This window comes from Coregonus clupeaformis, chromosome 27, assembly GCF_020615455.1.
Source record: "Coregonus clupeaformis isolate EN_2021a chromosome 27, ASM2061545v1, whole genome shotgun sequence".
Taxonomy (NCBI): Eukaryota; Metazoa; Chordata; class Actinopteri; order Salmoniformes; family Salmonidae; genus Coregonus; species Coregonus clupeaformis.
The window spans coordinates 32689996-32712386 of record NC_059218.1 but is presented as its reverse complement, the minus strand read 5'-3'; the positions used below and the strand labels follow the sequence as shown (position 1 = coordinate 32712386).

The 22391-nt window shown below is 44.0% G+C and overlaps 1 protein-coding gene across 2 annotated transcripts in view; it reads right to left on the bottom strand.

Annotated features, from left to right (window-relative positions):
* The window catches only part of LOC121541809 (gamma-aminobutyric acid receptor subunit alpha-3), a 162725-nt gene that overhangs the window by 7689 nt on the left and 132645 nt on the right, over positions 1–22391 (bottom strand). For both annotated transcript variants that reach the window (XM_041851117.2, XM_041851118.2), the window contains exons 6-9: positions 12643–12725; positions 10414–10557; positions 8160–8312; positions 2326–2531 (exon numbers count right to left, since the gene is read on the bottom strand). In XM_041851117.2, coding sequence (XP_041707051.1) covers positions 2326–2531; positions 8160–8312; positions 10414–10557; positions 12643–12725 — 586 coding nt within the window. The remainder of the gene's footprint in view (positions 1–2325; positions 2532–8159; positions 8313–10413; positions 10558–12642; positions 12726–22391) is intronic.

The following is a 22391-nucleotide window of genomic DNA, read 5'->3' as shown; positions in this document are numbered from 1 at the left end:
GTCCACCACACAAAGGACATCCAGCCAACTTGACACAACTGTGGTAAGCATTGGAGTCAACATGGGCCAGCATCCCTGTGGAATGCTTTCGACACCTTGTAGAGCCCATGCCTTGATGAATGCAACTCAATATTAGGAAGGTGTTCCTATTGTTTGGTATACTCAGTGTATGTTTCAAATTCAATAATTTAGTCAATAATCACAGAACGCTGACTGACCAATACGTCTGTGCCTGTATCCCTGAGTCTCTAGCGGAGAGGAGAGAGAAACCTCATTAGGTTGCATGAGAGGTGCTGCTACTGCTGCTGGCCAAGATAACAAGGCTGGCATGTCTAACAGGACACATTTGACAAAAAAGGGCAACAGTGAGAGTCAGAGGACCTCCACAGCCACTGAGGTAAATTACCTAACATCGACCCTCCTCTGGCTGTCCACTCCCAGCATCAACTGAGACACAGCCTCTCAGAGCCGCTCAGAGCCCCGGGCCAATGAGGCCACCATCTGACCCTATCAGGAGAGGAGACTGCAGCCACAGCATCTGATGACCAGGAATGCTACCCCCAACAGGACACCCAGCCAAGAGTCCTTCCCCTGTCTCTGAGGAACGGCCTTTTGATTATACTCTAACCTCATACCCACATCGTCCTCTGTGAAGCTTTTAAACGAGGATAAAGCATACAGCGTTTTATCCCTCAGCTCTCCTGAAGCTTTTATCAGTGAGGGACGGTGATGGGCGTGCTATCGCTCCCCAATTGACCCCTACCCTCACATATCCATCACCACAAACTGCCTGCTCAGCACAACTCCCAGAACACAGAACAGACATCCTGCTGCTGCTACTGCCATTAAGAGAAAACATGAAAGACAAACACGTTTCCACTTACTGCATTTTAATTCACAGAATCATCTGTCCCCGAGTGACTACAGGAAGGTTTCATGTCAGCAATATGCCATGGTGCCAATCATCCAGACGACAACAAGTCAACTTGCAAAGAACTTAAGGAATAATGGGAGTGTTTGACTGATGGTTGCGAGTCCTTCATACTCCTGAGATATTTATACATGTTGACTTGGGCTGACAGAAGCACACTTAAAAGACTAAAGAGAAGACTTCTAAATCGAGTCTCAGATATTCCACTTTCAAAACTTCCCAGGAGTTCTCCACTTACTTTTAATATCATTACAGCTGCTCGCATGATACACATCCCCTGATTGCACCCAAACTTCCCCAAACTTTTCTAGCATTAAAATGCCTACAAGCCTTTTTACAGCCCCTGCGTGTCAAAATCACAATGTTTAATGAGTTCTTCATATAACCCCATGCCTTAATTATCACTGTCTCGCACTGTCTCTCTCTGTGTCTCTGTGTGTGTGATGTACACTGGGTTTATGTGCTGTGTGTGTCTCTGTGTGTGAGATACACTGTTTTAATTTGTATGTGTGTGATATACACAGTTTTTGCTGTGCTCAGGATACCTGCTCTGGGAGTTGTCCTTCCCCACCCCGTACTGATCACTCTGTTGTGTTCAGGCCCAGAGATCCTCCTCTGTTGGGTTGTTAATGAATAAATAAAGCGTCTCTTTACAGATTAACCAGGGCTGCCTTCTCCAGGAGGCCGGGATGGGACTTTCTATCAGTGTTTCTCAGGTACACTCATTCCTCATTCCCACTACAATACAATATGAGAGCTCCGCTCGGCTTCCCTCGCCGCATTTCTGAGCCATTAGCTCTGAAGACGCTCATCTTTCAGGAGGTTATCAGGGGAGGATAGATAGAGAGCAAATAATCTAGAATAAGCAAAAAGCCATTTGACTCTAGAGAGACGGAGAGAGAGAGGGAGAGAGAGAGAGAGCAAGCCGAGGAGAGAGCCGAGGAGGAGACAGGCTCATTTCAGACACACCATCTAGCAGATGAATGAAGATGGAGACAGCTGTGATGAGCTACCTCTCCACAACACCAGCAAACCACACAAAGAGGGAGCAGGGCTTTTAGGGGATGTGTGAGGATCTACATGATACTGTTTTAACCTTTGAAGTACTGAAACTACCTCCATGTATTGTAGGTGCACCGTTTCTATGTGTTTGAAGTACTGAACCTACCTCCATGTATTGTAGGTGTACCGTTTCTATGTGTTTGAAGTACTGAAACTACCTCCATGTATTGTAGGTGTACCGTTTCTATGTGTTTGAAGTACTGAACCTACCTCCATGTATTGTAGGTGTACCGTTTCTATGTGTTTGAAGTACTGAAACTACCTCCATGTAGGTGTACCGTTTCAATGTGTTTCATTGTAATGGAGCCAGGCCCGGTAGCTACAGCACTCACCCTCATCTCCTGGGCCTCTTTCTTGCCATCCCACGCCCAACTGCGCTTGGTGAAGTAGTTAACTGTGGCAAACTCTATCAGGGCAGAGAAGACAAAGGCATAGCATACCGCCATGAACCAGTCCATTGCTGTGGCATAGGCCACCTTAGGCAGGGAGTTCCTGGCACTGATACTCAGGGTTGTCATGGTTAGAACTGTGGTGACCCCTGGGGACAAAAAAAAGAGAGGCAAAGAGAAAGAGAGGGTGTATTAACTGACAAACACACACACACACACAAGTACATTACACACAGACCCAATTGGGTTGAACTACAGTACACATACAGGTGTAGGATCTTAACTTGAGCCAGTCTACAGCAGGAAAACAATCCTGCAGCAACAGGAAATGTTAATTATTATGTGGATTATAATTAATCAACATTTTTGTAGTGGTTGTTACATATTTTGTAAGGGAAAATCAAGTCTGCAATTATAAAGTGGAAATGACACACTTTAGAAGACTTTTTAAACCTCAAATACACTGCACATTTTACATTTCCTGAATTGCAGGAAAGTTCTCTTGCAACAGGGTGATCAAATTAAGATCCTACATCTGTAACTGTGTGTCATGTAATGAAAAAAGTGCCATCCTTGAACATTTCAGTATATGCTGTCACAGGGTGCCGTGACATATGGCCAAGATGAGGACTTGAGGACACGGTCAGACCGCAGCGGACATAAAAACCCAATTGTGCTATAAACAAACGATTCAGATAGCAGAATTAGTGATAAAGACGCAGCTCCAATCTAACCTCTCCAACCCTGGCGCCAGTGCTGCCTAACATCTGTGCATGCCCTCTACTACACTGACTCCATGAGTTTCACAGAGCCGCAGATTGGAGGCGCCCCACAGCAGAGCTCCGCTGAGCTTGTCTGATGATACACAGTAATCCCTGTATTGATACAGTGCAGGCGGCTAGGCAGTCCCCTGCCATCTGTCTGGAGAAACATGGAACAACCACTTCATAGGGGGAAGAAGGAGCCATGGGTGGATGGGAGAGAGAAGGGGCTGCTTTGGAACAGACACAGCAGCCTGACAGAGTGGTGCTGCACTTGATATAGAAACCCTGCTGGGTGATCACCTCATGGAAACGTGAGGGGCGCTCGCTGTGACCTGCAGCTGGAATGGGATGCCAACTACTACACAATGTCCATTATTGTAGGTGGGGGAGAGGCCTACCTGGGGGGCTCTAGGCATAAAGTGATTGGACAAACCTCCACCATTGACCACATTCATTGTGATGGAGTCTGTATTGACCACCTCCATCATGTTTGACAGTGTGACACAGCCATCATATCCACATGAGGTTTCATTGAACTTTTTTGGCATTGTTTGACACTTAAGCAGTTTGAGGAAAATTCCACTGCCACCATGGATGTCATTACACAGGCAATCAAAATGTTGAAACAGATTATATTTGGCCATCTAGACCAGTAGCTAGAAGACATTGCAAATAGGCATTCCAAATGTGGCTTTGCAATACTCTTATTAAGTGTCAGGCCCAATGTTGATTTGAATCACTATACAGAAAGAGATTTGAGAGGATAAATCAATTGCTGTGTGAAATGTGCATGTTTTATGGGTCATTGTGCCCATGCGCCGGCCTTTGTATTCTACGTCTCAAAGAATTTAAAGAATGAAATGATAGGAGAGCAGAGAATGGGTGTCCATCAAAGCAGATATAAGCAATCATTCCACTTCACCTGTTCCCACCTGCCTCATCTGTTAAAATAAAATAAATATAGGCTTCAAAAATGACTTGTGCAGCTGAAGAGGTCAACTCATTACACCACCTCCTAAATAAGAATTGTGAACCTGTGGGGCTTGTGGTCTTCCTGTTGATTTATGCAGAATATACATCACATGACCAAAAGTATGTGGACACCTGCTTGTCGAACATCTCATTCCAAAATCATGGGCATTAATATGGAGTTGGTCCCCCCTTTGCTGCTATAACAGCCTCCACTCTTCTGGGAAGGCTTTCCACTAGATCTTGTAACATTGCTGCGGGGACTTCCATTCAGCCAAAAGGGCATTAGTGAGGTTGGGCACTGATGTTGGGCGACTAGGCTTGGCTCGCAGCCGGCGTTCCAATTAATCCCAAAGGCGTTCAATGGGGTTAAGGTCAGGGCTCTGTGCAGGCCAGTCAAGTTCTTCCACACCGATCTCGACAAACCATTTCTGTATGGACCTCGCTTTGTGTACGGGGGCATTGTCATTCTGAAACAGGAAAGGGCATTCCCCAAACTGTTGCCACAAAGTTGGAAGCACAGAATCGTCTAGAATGTCATTGTATGCTGTAGCGTTAAGATTTCCCTTCACTGGCACTAAGGTGTGGAGATGAGAGAACCTTCCAGAAGGACTCTGCAGCACTCCACCAATCAGGCCTTTATGGTAGAGTGGCCAGACGGAAGCCACTCCTCAGTAAAAGGCTCATGACAGCCCGCTTGGAGTTTGCCAAAATGCACCTAAAGACTCTCAGACCATGAGAAACAATATTCTATGGTCTGATGAAACCGATTGAACTCTTTGACCTGAATGCCAAGCGTCACATCTGGAGGAAACCTGGCACCATCCCTACGGTGAAGCATGGTGGTGGCAGCATCATGCTGTGGGGATGTTTTTCAACGGCAGGGACTGGGACACTAGTCAGGATCAAGTGAAAGATGAACGGAGCAAAGTACAGAGAGATCCTTGATGAAAACCTGCTCCAGAGCGCTCAGGACCTTAGACTGGCACAAAGGTTCACCTTCCAACAGGAGAACGATCCTAAGCACATAGCCAAGACAACGCAGGAGTGGCTTCGGGACAAGTCTCTGAATGTCTTTGAGTGACTCAGCCAGAGCCCAGCTTTAACATCTTTGGAGAGACCTGAAAATAGCTGTGCAGCGACTGTTTTTGATTTGTCATTATGGGGTAATGTGTGCAGATTGATGACGGAAAAAAACCAATGGAATCAATTTTAGAATAAGGCTGTAACGTAACAAAATGTGGAAAAAGTCAAGGGGTCTGAATACTTTCCAAATGCACTGTATAGTGTATAACTAGGGCCATTATTATGTTTGTCAGGTGACTACATTTAAACACAGTTACAATCGATAGTATGAGACTGTCCAGTATTGCATATACTTTATTGTGCAATCTTCAAAGCTATAGCATAATTTAATATTAGTATTTTATCAGTGCTGAAGTTGTTGAAAATATTGGCAACTGGAAAATGTTAACAATAGAGTAGTTGCAATCTCCCCATAAAAAAAATATCAGGCAATTAAAAAATATCAAATCGGCAATTTAACCAGAATGTCACTGGAGATTGTATTGTATTGCATCCACTGTGTAATACGTCCGCTCAGACAGTAAATCACACAGTACACTTGGGTGAATTAGAAAATTATACAGGGATTATCCACACAAAATATCAGGTCAAGGCAGCCAGATTCACCAACCTGGCAACCCGCCAGGGAACAAATCATTAATTAAATATCAACTTTCAAACAGTGAGCCGCTCATACTCATAGGTAGGTTGGAGAATTGGCTGCTCTTTATACGAGACAATCTAGCAGTTTCTCCTAAAACATTTAGACAGTTTTAAAGCCCTGTGGATGGCTCAGAGAGCATGAGGTTATCAGGGGCTGGTTGTGAATAGCAGCTGAAGTGACTGTCCAATAGGGAGGGTAGTCTGAATCTGAAACGTCCTTCCAGCTCCTGACCAACCAGGGGAAAGAGACTGTGATGGGGAACACCTGTAGGCCTGCAGCTTAACTATGCTGAAGAACAAACATCTCTCCTACCAGGAGACCTGTTTACCTGGACGCTCCATCAGTCTGCCCTGAGGCCATTATCACTTTCGTCAATTCCACACCCGTCTTTTAAACAATGTGCCTTCGTGCACTTCCATTACAAGTGAGAGTTTGTTCATTCTGTGTTCCCAACCAACATTTCTTTAGCACATAAGCTTAACACCGCAGCAGACACATACTGCAGTGTTTGCTGAATGGTTCCCAATGGCCTTTACCTTGTTTCAACTGAACCTCCATTAGAACACATGAGGAAATACAGTCTGTCGACCCTTTCAAGAACAACAGCTTCTTACTGTGACTTTTCTTGGCAATGAAAGGCCTTTGTTTTACAAGGGAGATAGTCATAGAGGTGAGGTGAGGGCCCCTCCTTCATGAGAAGAAGATGGGACAGTGATAATGGAGAAACCGTATGTGGCTTCTTTTTTTGCACCTTACGTGCAAAGCAAATCCAACCAAATCAAGGTGGCTAGCAAGTGTATTTCTCCACTGTGCTTCGCAGCATGCCCTACCCTGGACTGTTCTGAAACACTAATTAGCCGCCAAACAGAGGCCTGCTCTCTCTGCTGGGGGAGGCACTTTGGGTTGCCATGACACACTCCTCATGGCAGGCTGAGAGGCGAAGCCGTGGGTGTCCATGACCGAGGAGGGGGAATAATGTGCTGCACACTCTTATCTTGGAGTGTGGGGTAAACTGATTAAAATAAACATTTGCTGGTTAGCTTCTTTACACGAGAGGCACTAGGTAGTGAGATGAATGTTTTTCAATTACTCAGATTTCCCAACTAGTCATGTTTCCAGAACTGTTAGTCACAGTATAAAGTGCTAGAGTCATGCACCACATCACCTATGGTGAAACCTGTCAAATGTCCAAGCTGTATGATTTGAACACAGATACATTTCTAGGTGTGTTAGTGACTCACATGCCTTAGCTAGTCTGATTCTGTAACAACAGACTAAATGTCTTTGCTAGATCTTCTGCGTAATTCGAAGGCAAAGTATTTTACTGCCAGCCTACAATAATGCTGTATGTGTCAGGAGACCATACAATACTTCCCTTTGTTGAAGTTTCTTGGCCTTCAGCTGCCGTTTTGATTAAAGTTTTAGTCCTAGATTAGGAAATGCTTTCTCCAACTGGAAGTTTGACTTTTTTCATTGTTTACCTTGACATTGCTTTTGGAGGACTGAGCACAACTTGTTTGTTACTATCATTTCCCCTAAACCTGAATGGGCTGCCTTTGCTTTCTAGTCTACCAACTCAAATTGTCAGAGCTCATGTTTCATTCTGACCCACCATAGAGGAAGCAGGATCTCACCCTTTCTAAGTCTCCATAGCGATGCTGGCAGGATCAGCTGTGCTTTGCACCTGATACGTCTGCCCCACAAAAAGTGTTGACAAAGCCAGACACCTTGCCAAAGTTAGCAAGAGCTCAATAAGCAATAATCTCTTAAAACTTGGCCGGCTTAAACTTTCTGCAAAGCACGTTCAATACCTCGCCAAGAGAGATGCAACTGCAACACTTCCTTTATATCACTCCGTCCCCAGAGGTGAACGGCCTCACTTTCTCCGACTTAATTCCTTTCCAAGTTGACTTGCGTTAATCTGTAATTAATTAGGTGGTTTTACGGTGGCCAAGTTAATTACAGGTCAATCCTGTGATCCAAGCACAGTTTTAAACCCACATGCATCACTGTCCAGGGCCCAGCAAAGCCAACATGGGCACCAAGCTGCTTTTTACACCTCGCCGTGTGAACCACAACTTCTCAAAGATTAACTTTTTATACCCTCCCCTGGCACGCCAATTTACTGAATGCATCTGTTGATGTGAACAAAAGCTGCTCCACAAATGCGTATGCTGCCGCTGCTGCACACTTGTTTTGATGTAGCTTTATAATTTAAACAACAGCTCAGTTGTTGTCACACTCCAAATTGTCGGAATGGTTCAATTACTCGTTAAGTGCATTTCGGGGTTAAGGACATAGACGAAGACACTCACCGAATACAGTGCGGGCGGGAACCGACTCTCTGTTGAGCCAGAAGGAGACCTGAGACAGGATGACAGTCATGATGCACGGGAGGTAGGTTTGAATCACAAAATAGCCAATTTTCCTTTTCAAATGGAAATACGTTGTCATCACTACATATTCTCCTGAGGGGGCAGGGGGGAGATAGGGAGAGACAGAGACAGAGAGCGAGAGAGAGAGATGCAGAGGACATGAATTATTAATACAGCTCATGTTCAGTCCAGACAAACACAAGCACTCTGCTGAAATATTCAGAACTATATTTATGAAAGTTAATACAGCATGCATGCATGCTAGCACAGCACTGGGATCCTGTTAATACAGTGGCATGCATGCTAGCACAGCACTGGGATCCTGTGGGAAGCAGAGTATCTGTTTGTGAGAGTGGAGGTTAACTCATCGCTTGTTTATCACAGTGTCTGGTTGTTAAAGGCAGAGATTGGTTTTCCCTCCACTGTTGGTCCGGATTAGATCTGTTGACCAGAAGGGTTAGGGTTAGGGGGAGAGGAGAGCTCGTAGAAGTGGCATCAGTAACACGCTGACAAACAAGAGCTGGTGTGTGTGAGGCTGAGAGCAGCACACCTCACTGTGTGGGTTCAGGAAAATAAACGTGTGATACGGTATGATCAACTGTGTTTTAAAAACATTGCCTGCACCACTTGATCCACAGCCGCCAATATGCTGAGAACCTATTTCCTGCATGACAGACACACTCCTACGTGCTGAGTAGAGGTGACACATATATTTGGGGTTTTAGGATGGGTTTCTGTATAGCACTTTGTGACATCTGCTGATGTAAAAAGGCTTTATAAATACATTTGATTGATTTATTGACTATGTTTGTTGACATAGGAAGACAGGAAAATTAAACAGTGCTAAGACGACAGATATTCCCTATCCTCAAGCCTGTATGTCCAGTACGTAGAGCAAATACTGAGAAAACTCTGTGGTTCAAGATTCATTGAGACTGATCTCACATTGAGTTGTTGAGGCCAGTGATGTGAGTCAGTGATGTGAGTCAGTATGAGGGGACCATGTGGTGTTACAGTGAATATACACAAAGGACTGTTCTACCACACCTCAGGTGTCCCTTACTCTATAGGAGCTGTGTACAGGGTATGACCCTCCTCAGTGCCTGTCTGCCTCTATCACCGCAACCATGCAACCAGACTGAGACAATGGGAGATGTGAGACAAAGTGCCCTAGTGTATCACAGTGACTAAATAGAGGTTAGACACCATTTTTATCTCACGGAGACCTGTCTCTTTGAGAGCAGGCCACTTAAATGGCTTCCCTGATTTGAATAGCTGTCTCTGCCTGGTAAAAACAGGTTGACACTCTCCCAAGAGGAAAGTGAGAGAAAAAACCTCAGTATTGTGGGTGTTGTAGATAAAGGGATTTCGCAGCAGCTATGGCAATCAGAATTTAAGATCAAATGAATGGCTGATCAACAGTGCTGGCTGACAGAATGTCCTATAATTCAGTGCCAATTCAAATGGCTTTCAGACCAGAGCTCAATCACAGGAAAAGTAGCATTCTCCCTCCTGCTCCAAGGCTCCTTATCTTTCTCCTACTGCTGAATAGTTATCTTACTACTGAGCAAGTTGAATATTTTTACTCTTGGTTACCATTTAAAAAATACTTGCTGAAACTGGGCAGATCAATGTGTGTTTCAATCTGAAATCAGAGTGCCTGTGTGTTTTTCGATCAAATACCATGTAAATGGGAGCCGCCACATCTTCTTCTTCATCTACCCTGCATTTGCACATATTCCATTTTGTTCACAGACGTAGTGTTGGATAACATGAGAGTTTGTCAGTCTTTCTCCACCAGCCTATAAGAAAGCCCCTGCATTCAGTGATCAGTGTTTACCTCCTTTCCCCAAACTCAGCAAGTCTTCCTTTCAGTGGTGAGACCGCACTGACCCTAATAAAACTAGCAGAGACCAATCGATGAGGCAGCCGCTTGCAGAACCGCTCAGATAAATAATTTTACAAAAAGACACAAACGGAATTGTAAGTATATCCCAACGGTGTACAAAAGGAAAATAAATTAATTCATCCAAATTGTCTTGCACGCCAGGAGCTGAAAAGAGAGGTTTTGGTGAGAAATTTTAAGCAGATGTTCCATTAGTGAAAACCTTTGTTCTGATGTTATTTCAGTGTTAATGACTTGATCATATGGTATAATAGAACCTGTGCTGGAACTGCATGTTCAATGGGCTACCTGTGCTGGAAATCATAGATTCTTTCCCAATAACGTGGCCCAGTAGATCATACTGGTTTAGTCTTGACCCATCCTCTGCTACGACTACAGAGTCCTCATCTCCTTTGGTCCAGAGATAGACAACCTCATTGTTGGTATACGCATCTGAGAGAGAGAGAGAGAGCGAGAGAGAGAGAGAGAGAGAGAGAGAGAGGAAGGGGAGTGCAGATGGACAGACAGACACACCGGTAGAGGCAGAGACAAAGAATGAGAGTAGTAAATGGCAGTTTCCATGTAGAGTGAATAATGCAGGCATATAATGCAGCAGTGTTACCATTGGCTGATTCTGATGAATAAATGCATATCAATGAAGTCTATTTGAATGAGAGTTTAATAAAAGCAGGCGGCCATGTGTTTTGATTAGTTTATACATTTGGCACCTTGAACTGAAGGTACATCAGGACGAGGAATGATGTCATAAATGGGACTTAAAATCCACAAGGTCAAACTTAGGGAAAGGAGCTTAAAAAACATTAAAAGAAACACACACACACACACACACACACACACACACACACACACACACACACACACACACACACACACACATTGCAGTAGAAGAGCAGATGGAGGATGGTGAAAACACCCAGCTGAGCACCAATAACATCATCATTCACACATCAGCCTGAGGTTTGCTAATTAAATGTTGAAAGCCACAGAGAAATTATTGTTTTATACTCATGGGAGATCATTAATAAAAATAGTTAATGCATCTACTTGAATGCCTCTTCATATATAACAATTGTAATTGGTAATGAAGGGTATTATTCTGTCCTCATGTGTGTATGTTATATGGCTCCATCTGTTTGTAACGGAGCTACTCAGTGTGGTCAGATTCTCAGCTCCACTCAGCAGAGAAGGTCAACTATGTCAAACACTTTCATTGCACAATAAAGATCCCGGCCCACTATCCAAGGCTTTGAAATCATTCACTACACTTATGCTCAGAAAGTAGGAGAGCGAGGATGTCAATTCTCTCTGGATGTCCATTGTCTCTGAATCTGCGCATAAAGTACATGCAGAATTTCAAGTCTGCATGAAGTCGAGGATACAAGTCTCCATAACCACTTATAAGGATAATGCAGCACACATAGATATTGCTGCTCACTAAAATCCAGAACAAATAAACATGATTAAGGCGCTGCATTTTACTGATCCCATGATAAAGAACATTTTAACGAGCTAAACTGCATGTAAATGTTGTACTGTAGGTACATCTGCCTTGCTCTGTCACAGCAACCTGTCTGGCTCAGAGATCCCCTTTATGCACAACATAGCATCATAAATCTACAGCCAAATTATTTTATATCTAGAGGGACAAAACAAACCCTAGCTCTCTTTATCTTATATTCAGAATGTGAAAACCTGAGGTTCAGAGCTCATAGGGAGGGAGAATAAAAGGCATCTACATTATGTTTGTGATTGCTGTGCCATTTCCAATGAAAATACATTTCATGTAAAATAGCGGTGATTGGGGCGAGCGGCGCACAGCGCTGCAGCAGATTGCCTGTAGCACGTTGATATAAATACAGATCAGAGGAGAAGCCGCGCCGAAGGGGGCATTGTGACAGAAAATACGGCCCGTGGTTAATGGACCTACAGTCAATACGTTTCTTGACTGTGTCCAGTTCGCTAATAGTCACCAAAATGAAAGCTAGACAGTCAGGGAGCAATGGAAATTCTAAAAAACAATGGATACAGGACGATCGTTTGCAAATTTTGATGGCTAATAAATATAACAAAAATTCAGTGCGGCCCTCCGGCCCTCGTTAAAGACACCCCAGGGCTAAATGAGTCTCTGGTAAAGGAGGAGAGTGACTTCACAGTTTCCCCGCCAAATAGCCCGCCTACAAGGAAACTCGACATATCTTGACGACGTTGAGTGTGCGAGGGGGTCTGTGCGCTGTGTAATACCTTCCACAAAAAGTTGTGCTCTACAAAAAGACACGTAAGCGGCAGGGATGGAGACAGAACTAATGGACTAGATGTCTATTACACTCGGTCACACGGTCCGTTCAAGGCTGCAGCCAGATTACATTGATTCAAATATGTGATTCACATGGAAGGGCAAGTTGGCGAAAAACAACGGACCAATGTTTAACATGTAGACGTCTGATTTGATCTATGACCTCTATTTCTGTGATGTCAGCTATGTGGACCAGATACAGATGTATATCTAGAGAGACTTACAGCTCCCAAACTTCAGAGGGCAGGCGTGTGTATCCATGGGGAAATCCTCCAAGTGCATGGGACACTCAGCGTGGATGGTCAGCCTGGTCAGAGAGGGAGAAAAAAAACAAGGCCTTAAACACTCCATGACACCTGTCACATGGCAGCAACACATACTGTACATTAACGCTTTATACGTTGAGACATCCTTTTAATTTGCCAGATCCTGTTCAGTATCTTTCTAAAGGGCAAAGCAGTGGCTCGACACTAGACGCCTACTTCAATAACTTTTACTGCACACCATTCTGCACCATTTGTCTCTCATCCTGTCACCCAGAGCTGCAATAGAAACCTGAATGACATTAGTCATTTTCCTCTGTATCTGAATACAGTAAGCATAAACCCTGTCTCCTTTGGGCCATCCAAGGTTGTCCTGCCCCTGATGGCAAGGGAATATTGTGGTGCGCCAGAGATAATCTACAGTTCTGAGACTGACCTGACATTTGGGTTTTGTTGAAAGGAGAATGGAGGGGAGGGGCGTGGGGGGGCGATGTAAGAGGGGAACAGTCAGCATGTGCAGTCACGTACTGTAGTGCGTCTGGACATCAATGTGTCTGCTGAGGGCTGCAGGTGTCTGGGTTGCCAGTGATTTGTCTGTTTTCCCATCAGCGGAGCTCAAAGCTCCTACTCCCTCCATCCACCAGTAGAGCCAGTCACCCAGCCAGTCAGCCAGCCAGCCAGACTGCTCTGGAGACCTGTGGAGCAGCCAGACAGCCAGACAGACTGCTCTGGAGACCTCTGGGCCAACCAGCCGGACTGCTCTCGAGACCTCTATAGCAGCCGCCAGTCAGCAAGACTGCTCTGGAGACCTCTGTAGCAGCCAGCCAGCCAGCTCTGGAGACCTCTGGAGCAGCCAGCCAGTCAGCTAGTCCCCTGAGCTCTGTGCTCTCCTGATTAGATATTGACCCGCTGACCCTCGGCACACCTACTCCACTCCTGAGGGAGGGGGCTCTGCAAATCAAGCAGGAGTGATGGGAGGAGACTGGCACAACACACATCACATTACATGACGATGGCATCAGTACTATACCACTCTCCCTACTAACTCACTTTTACCATTCCACATGACATGACTAATGATGGACAATGTCAGTGGACAGGCTACCATATTTCAGAATGGCAACGGCACAATGGCACTTTCTGTGTCCATAGTTTATTTTACGGGGGCCTGCTTTAGACGGCAGTGGAAAGAGATCTATGGGCCCCATGGGACCTCATCAACACCTAATGTGACTAGGAAAAGAAACAGAACATTCTTCTTCCTGAGCAATGACATAGGTTTAGGCATTATGTACAGAAAATGTATATGGAATTGAGAGATTCTTGTTTTGTACTGTAATTTGTTCTTGGAATACAATATACAGCAATGCATTCTGGGGAATAGTAACCCTGAGAAAAACAACATATTTTTTCACCACCTCCATCATGGTAGCAATAGTTCAACTCAGCACAGCTCCAATGCATTCCCCACCATCGTTAATAAAACCATAAAACCCATCGATTTCTATTTTGTGTCCTTGTCACTTTCATTAAAATGCAGCAGGTCAATCATTCAGTTAACCCTGTGACCAAAGAAACTCAATCCTGATAAATACTTCCTTCCACTAGAGTCTAGTAGAACACTGCTGTGATTTTGAGCAATGTCCCCTTCCCCGCCATCAAGATATCGTAAAGTCTACACAGTACCACCACTCTTAAGTGTTTAATGAGATAAAGCATTTTACCCCCTGGGTAACCTTCAACCATAATGGTTATGATGTTCTTGGCCTTGCAAATTAACTACACTTGGAGGAAGAAGAACACTTTGCTGCTGACAATTAATGGCCTCCCGGCCCGAGAAGCCACAGCAAAAACGGCCTCACGGGGGCAACCCCTCCTTCTCCCGTTGCCGCCTCCGCCTCTCGAAAAACAGCTGCATCAATCCCAGTGCCATCGCCAGGGCCTGTAGCACCTTATCTTTATTGGAGCTCCAGGGGCCCTTAGAGGGAGGTGTGTGTTCCACTCCACCTTTATTTTCAGTTCTACTCCATACCTCACATGCTCCTGAAAACTTATCCCATTATATATAAATCTGGCCAGTGGAGAAGATGAGTCTGTATTGATGGAACTCTATTGCATTACTAGCTAGTGGTCTGTTTGGCTGATTCACAGCTTCTGGAGGACATTCAGAGTCTGCCTGCCAATCTATCACTTCTGCTCTCTTTGTTGTAATAAGCTTTCACCTTGACATATACACTTCACAGAGAACAAATGGTCACGTCACACGCTGACGGTGGACCTTTGTCTGGCTCTGAGACACACATCCAGGGCCGGCTCCAGGAATAAGCGACGTACAAAAAAAAGGAACTCAGTCGGGTTTCAACTTACTGTTGAGAGTTAGAATAGTAGAATATATATATATAATATATAATATCAGCAGTTTTTCCCTTTATTTTGTCAGTCACTCATTTACCCGTGCCAGCAATTTTTTTTTAGATTGGTAAGTTTAGTCTAGCCAGTTATCTAAACTTGTAGTAATCATGGCCGAATACCGACTGGGCATGCAGGGCACGTGCCCAGGGGCCCTGACCTCCAGGGGGCCCCCATTGATTTTGTTAATCACTAACATTCAAATATCATTAACATGGCAAAAGTCAATAAAAAATTGCCACCTCGTGGCAAAATGGGTAGAATTGCAGGAAATTAGCTTTAAAACTGCAACAATTTCGCTCTGCCCCATGGCAAAATGAGTAGAATTGCAGGAAATATGTTATAGAATTGCTAAATGTTCTCTCCACCCCATGGCTAAATCTGTAGAACTGCAGAAAACTTGCTTTAAAATTGCAAAAATGTTCTCTCTGCCCCATGGCAAAATGTGTAGAATTGCAGGAAATTAACTTTAAAACATACATTTTTCTATCCGCCATCAATTGGGGCGCCACAAATACAAATGTGCCCGCTTGGTGAGGGGGCCCCCATAACCAAATATTGCTTAGGGACCCCAAAAGGCTAGAGTCCCCCCCACCTCCCCTTTCTCCTCAGTGTGATAAGTGAAAAATCTACTGTCAGGTCCAAGGCAGATCGTTCATCATCATACTTATCATCATAGCCGGGGACTCCGGATCATGATCAATGAGTCTCACCCTCTCCCTCTCCAAGCCAGAAATCCCTGGTGAGACCATACGCTACTGTAATGATGACACCGTACCCCACCTACACCTACTCCTAAGGAAAACAACCCTGGGAGAGGAGGAGGGGGTGGGGGTGGAGGTGGGGGGTGACAAGAGAGAGATGGAGTACAACCAAGCTGTAAAGTTTTATGGAAGGCTAGTGAGTGACCCCTGCATCTGCCAAGCAGACATTCAATCAGTCAAATGCAGCAGAATGGAGAACTGACCATTTCAACATAACATATCCTATATACGGTTGTAAAGGGAAGGTATATTACTGGAAACGTTCTAAGTTTACCAGTAAACTACCAGAAATTGGGTAACTTTCAAGTTTTGGGGGGGAATTTTATAAAATGACATCTAGTGGCCATTCTGGGTACTTCAGATTATCACAGGCTTCCGTAAATGATCTCTCGCCTCCCGTGGCCTTACCACATGTAAAATATATCAACTAATCAAATAAGATGATTTAAAAATGTAAATAACATACAACGATTATGACAAAACCACAAAACATTATCCTAAATATAAACAATCAACTTTGTGAATACCATTGGTGTTTAATGTGAGGGTTTCAGCATGTTACACACACTTGTATTTATTTTACTATGTCAATATGTCTTTGTTGTAAATGTCAATATGTCTTCGTTGTAAATGTCAATATGTCTTTGTTGTAAATGTTTTGGCACAAAATGGTGGCAGTTTCGAAAAAGTCAATAGTTGGAAGAGTTGCAGAGTTAATGGAAAATAATTCCATTATTGATTAGATGGTTCTTAATTAGGCTAAAATGTAAATGTAATATGAATACATTTAAAAAAAGTTATTGAAGTATAAATGACCAAAGTTACCCTATCCTGCGCCATAGATTAGCTGTTAATTACCAAAATTACTGAATATTCCGCTAACTTTGGTAAATTACCAGTAGCTTTGCAACCCTTATCCCAGATATCCTGCGCCCCAGAGTATACATCAGCAGAGTGTCCTTTCTGCTGAAGTCTGACTATGCGAATGGTGAGGTCATAGGTCATAGGATCAGGAAAGCCATTCCATTTGTACAGCTCTACCCTTGGCTTTAAAGCCCCAGTCAAGGCTTACAATATTTTTATCCATATTACTATCCAACCAAGGTTTTTTCCCACAGTGCTATTCCTTAGGTTCTGATGCCTGGCTCTCACATTTATAACAACGCACGGCAATTAGCTCGAGAGAAGATCTCCGTAATTACCGTTATCAACAATGACTTGCGGAAACGCTGTGAATCGCACAGTACTAGTCTCGCACCACGCAATTAATTTACTGCTACATTAGGCTAAATCCTATTGTGGAATATGCATATTAAAATAGAGAGGTACAGTGAGGGAAAAAAGTATTTGATCCCCTGCTGATTTTGTCCGTTTGCCCACTGACAAAGAAATGATCAGTCTATAATTTTAATGGTAGGTTTACTTGAACATTGAGAGACAGAATAACAACAAAAAAATCCAGAAAAACGCATGTCAAAAATGTTATCAATTGATTTGCATTTTAATGAGGGAAATAAGTATTTGATCCCCTCTCAATCAGAAAGATTTCTGGCTCCCAGGTGTCTTTTATACAGGTAACGAGCTGAGATTAGGAGCACACTCTTAAACGGAGTGCTCCTAATCTCAGTTTGTTACCTGTATAAAAGACACCTGTCCACAGAAGCAATCAATCAATCAGATTCCAAACTCTCCACCATGGCCAAGACCAAAGAGCTCTCCAAGGATGTCAGGGACAAGATTATAGACCTACACAAGGCTGGAATGGGCTACAAGACCATCGCCAAGCAGCTTGGTGGAAGGTGACAACAGTTGGTGCGATTATTCACAAATGGAAGAAACACAAAATAACTGTCAACCTGGGGCTCCATGCAAGATCTCACCTCGTGGAGTTGCAATGATCATGAGAACGGTGAGGACTCAGCCCAGAACTACACGGGAGGATCTTGTCAATGATCTCAAGGCAGCTGGGACCATAGTCACCAAGAAAACAATTGGTAACACACTACGCCGTGAAGGACTGAAATCCTGCAGCGCCCGCAAGGTCCCCCTGCTCAAGAAAGCACATATACATGCCCGTCTGAAGTTTGCCAATGAACATCTGAATGATTCAGAGGAGAACTGGGTGAAAGTGTTGTGGTCAGATGAGACCAAAATGGAGCTCTTTGGCATCAACTCAACTCGCCTTGTTTGGAGGAGGAGGAATGCTGCCTATGACCCCAAGAACACCATCCCCACCGTCAAACATGGAGGTGGAAACATTATGCTTTGGGGGTGTTTTTCTGCTAAGGGACAACTTCACCTCATCAAAGGGACGATGGACGGGGCCATGTACCATCAAATCTTGGGTGAGAACCTCCTTCCCTCAGCCAGGGCATTGAAAATGGGTCGTGGATGGGTATTCCAGCATGACAATGACCCAAAACACACGGCCAAGGCAACAAAGGAGTGGCTCAAGAAGAAGCACATTAAGGTCATGGAGTGGCCTAGCCAGTCTCCAGACCTTAATCCCATAGAAAATCTGTGGAGGGAGTTGAAGGTTCGAGTTGCCAAACGTCAGCCTCGAAACCTTAATGACTTGGAGAAGATCTGCATAGGGGAGTGGGACAAAATCCCTCCTGAGATGTGTGCAAACCTGGTGGCCAACTACAAGAAACGTCTGACCTCTGTGATTGCCAACAAGGGTATTGCCACCAAGTACTAAGTCATGTTTTGCAGAGGGGTCAAATACTTATTTCCCTCATTAAAATGCAAATCAATTTATAACATTTTTGACATGCGTTTTTCTGGATTTCTTTGTTGTTATTCTGTCTCTCACTGTTCAAATAAACCTACCATTAAAATTATAGACTGATCATTTCTTTGTCAGTGGGCAAACATACAAAATCAGCAGGGGATCAAATACTTTTTTCCCTCACTGTAGCTGTAAAAATGATGGTGGTAATTAACTACGGTGGTAATTATGGTGGTAACACACAACCCTTGACTGCGAACATCCAATCCAGTCTCAGCGAGGGTAGGGTAAGTAGGCCTAATAGCCAGCCTTCTCAGAGGGGTCCTATGCATTGTGTTAATGTGTGTCAGGGCCTGGTTGCTTAGAAACCTGCGATAGGGCTGTATTTCTTGTCCACTTGAGCAACATGATTGTCCTTTACTATGGGGCTTCATTCTAAAACAAAAATGCTCTGCTCTCTTTGACATGATTTCCCCTCTGTATAGGAGACCAGAGGAAGAATGGCTTAATAAAACTTGATTAACCCATTGAAACGTAAATGATCAGGAGATGTTATTGCAGTTCATGTCCTTGCACATGTTGTACACTGAAGAACATAGAAAAAAAACATTTTGTACAGTTACAGTGGGGGAAAGAAGTATTTAGTCAGCCACCAATTGTGCAAGTTCTCCCACTTAAAAAGATGAGAGAGGCCTGTAATGTTCATCATAGGTACACGTCAACTATGACAGACAAAATGAGAAAAAATATTCCAGAAAATCACATTGTAGGATTTTTTATGAATTTATTTGCAAATTATGGTGGAAAACAAGTATTTGGTCAATAACAAAAGTTTCTCAATACTTTGTTATATACCCTTTGTTGGCAATGACACAGGTCAAACGTTTTCTGTAAGTCTTCACAAGGTTTGCACACACTGTTGCTGGCATTTTGGCCCATTCCGCCATGCAGATCTCCTCTAGAGCAGTGATGTTTTGGGGCTGTCGCTGGGCAACACGGACTTTCAACTCCCTCCAAAGATTTTCTATTGGGTTGAGATCTAGAGACTGGCTAGGCCACTCCAGGACCTTGAAATGCTTCTTACGAAGCCACTCCTTCGTTGTCCGGGCGGTGTGTTTGGGATCATTGTCATGCTGTAAGACCCAGCCACGTTTCATCTTCAATGCCCTTGCTGATGGAAGGAGGTTTTCACTCAAAATCTCACGATACATGGCCCCATTCATTCTTTCCTTTACACGGATCAGTCGTCCTGGTCCCTTTGCAGAAAAACAGCCCCAAAGCATGATGTTTCCACCCCCATGCTTCACAGTAGGTATGGTGTTCTTTGGATGCAACTCAGCATTCTTTGTCCTCCAAACACGACGAGTTGAGTTTTTACTATTTTGGTTTCATCTGACCATATGACATTCTCCCAATCCTCTTCTGGATCATCCAAATGCACTCTAGCAAACTTCAGATGGGCCTGGACATGTACTGGCTTAAGCAGGGGGACACGTCTGGCACTGCAGGATTTGAGTCCCTGGCGGCGTAGTGTGTTACTGATGGTAGGCTTTGTTACTTTGGTCTCAGCTCTCTGCGGGTCATTCACTAGGTCCCCCCGTGTGGTTCTGGGATTTTTGCTCACCATTCTTGTGATCATTTTGACCCCACGGGGTGAGATCTTGCGTGGAGCCCCAGATCGAGGGAGATTATCAGTGGTCTTGTATGTCTTCCATTTCCTAATAATTGCTCCCACAGTTGATTTCTTCAAACCAAGCTGCTTACCTATTGCAGATTCAGTCTTCCCAGCCTGGTGCAGGTCTACAATTTTGTTTCTGGTGTCCTTTGACAGCTCTTTGGTCTTGGCCATAGTGGAGTTTGGAGTGTGACTGTTTGAGGTTGTGGACAGGTGTCTTTTATACTGATAACAAGTTCAAACAGGTGCCATTAATACAGGTAACGAGTGGAGGACAGAGGAGCCTCTTAAAGAAGAAGTTACAGGTCTGTGAGAGCCAGAAATCTTGCTTGTTTGTAGGTGACCAAATACTTATTTTCCACCATAATTTGCAAATAAATTCATAAAAGATCCTACAATGTGATTTTCTGGATTTTCTTTTCTCAATTTGTCTGTCATAGTTGACGTGTACCTATGATGAAAATTACAGGCCTCTCTCATCTTTTTAAGTGGGAGAACTTGCACAATTGGTGGCTGACTAAATACTTTTTTCCCCCACTGTATACAAGGCAACCAGTGGTCTAAAAGAGGAAACCATTTTCCTCTGGCCAGTGGTATAACAAGCTCATGCTGACATGACTAGCAGGGATAGGATGCCCTGAATGAATGAGTCTATCCTGTAACTTTTGTCAGCTCTGGTGAACTGCAGTTGTAGGACTTTAGTTCACATCAGCCCCCTTCACTACAGACTACTTCTGAACCGGAGCAAAAGGCCAGAGTGAAAGGTCACCCAAAATAGCGTGTTTCAAAAACAGATTTAAACCAGAGGCGACTTGAGAGTCACAGTATTCTGGTGATTGAACTACAGTAGAGTCTCTGGATTGCATTAACACTAAGCTTTACAAGTATCATTGGCTCAGCAGGTACGTTTCACCGCACAAATCACACAGTGAGGTAAAAAGATGACATTGAGAGCAGAGAAAACATCCCAGCGTCCCTCTTACAGGATATACTGTTTTCTCCCCAGTTAATACTTGTAAACCTCTTCCAACTATTCTTATTTTTTTTGCTGAGCTCGAGCACACACACACACACACACACACACACACACACACACACACCACCCTAATTATGAGGTGGCCGAGCAGCTAACAGGGCGTGAAATGTCCCGTTACAATATGTGTCAGTCACAGCTGTGGCCAAATGAGTGGCGACGTGGGAACCAACCCTCCCCATCCCATGTCCTCCATGCCCAGCGCTCCTCTCCCTGCATGGTCTCATGAGCCCCTACCAACATCCTACTAAACGCCCAGAGGTGTGTCAATCAGAAGGCAGGCTGGAACACAGTAGAGACAATTCCCTGACTGAGTTTGACTTTATTTCCATCTGTGTCAAGGTTACACATTCACGCAGCAAATCTGTAATGCACCTGACAGCCAAGCCAAAGTCTCCTGTCACTGTTGCTGTCTATTTATCATGCTCTAGCAGACTCTTTGGCTGCCATTGTCTCATCAAATGTCTCAATAAACGTGCCTTTGTGCAGGTTCACAAACAGTTAGTGTTTCAGTGTACAAACATAATTAGACAACACCCCTAGGAGGAGGATGGCAGCAGTGTTGTAGTATTCTCTTCGCCACTGAAAAAGCCACTGAGAATCTGTTTTATGGCCCCAGAGATGTTTGACATCAGTTAGAGTATGAGAAAGTAATTCAACCTGAATCTGTGTGAAAACAAACTACCAGTATTTACCAAGCACAAAGACTCCTAATCCAATCACATGCAGCAAACACAGAGGAGAGGTCAGATACAAAATCAAGTTTTTATTTGGACGGCCCTAAACTCCATGCTGAATTCAATATAGTACTTTCTTTCTCCTCAGCATATGTCCGCTTATTGTAGGAAGTGTTAAAAGGAGAATTCTATTAGCCAGTGGACTGTCATAAAGACTTCAGCCAAAAGGCACTTTAAATGTCTATTAAACAATTGACTCCCCTGGGACAAGAGTAGAAACAGATATCATTACTAGGAGGCCAGCTGTCTTAGCGCTATCTGGCACTGTATGATTGTGTTGTCAGTACTTCACAAGGATGCACACAAACCCACACATCATTTTCAATGATGATGCTCCAGAGGAGAAAACATGTCACAATTA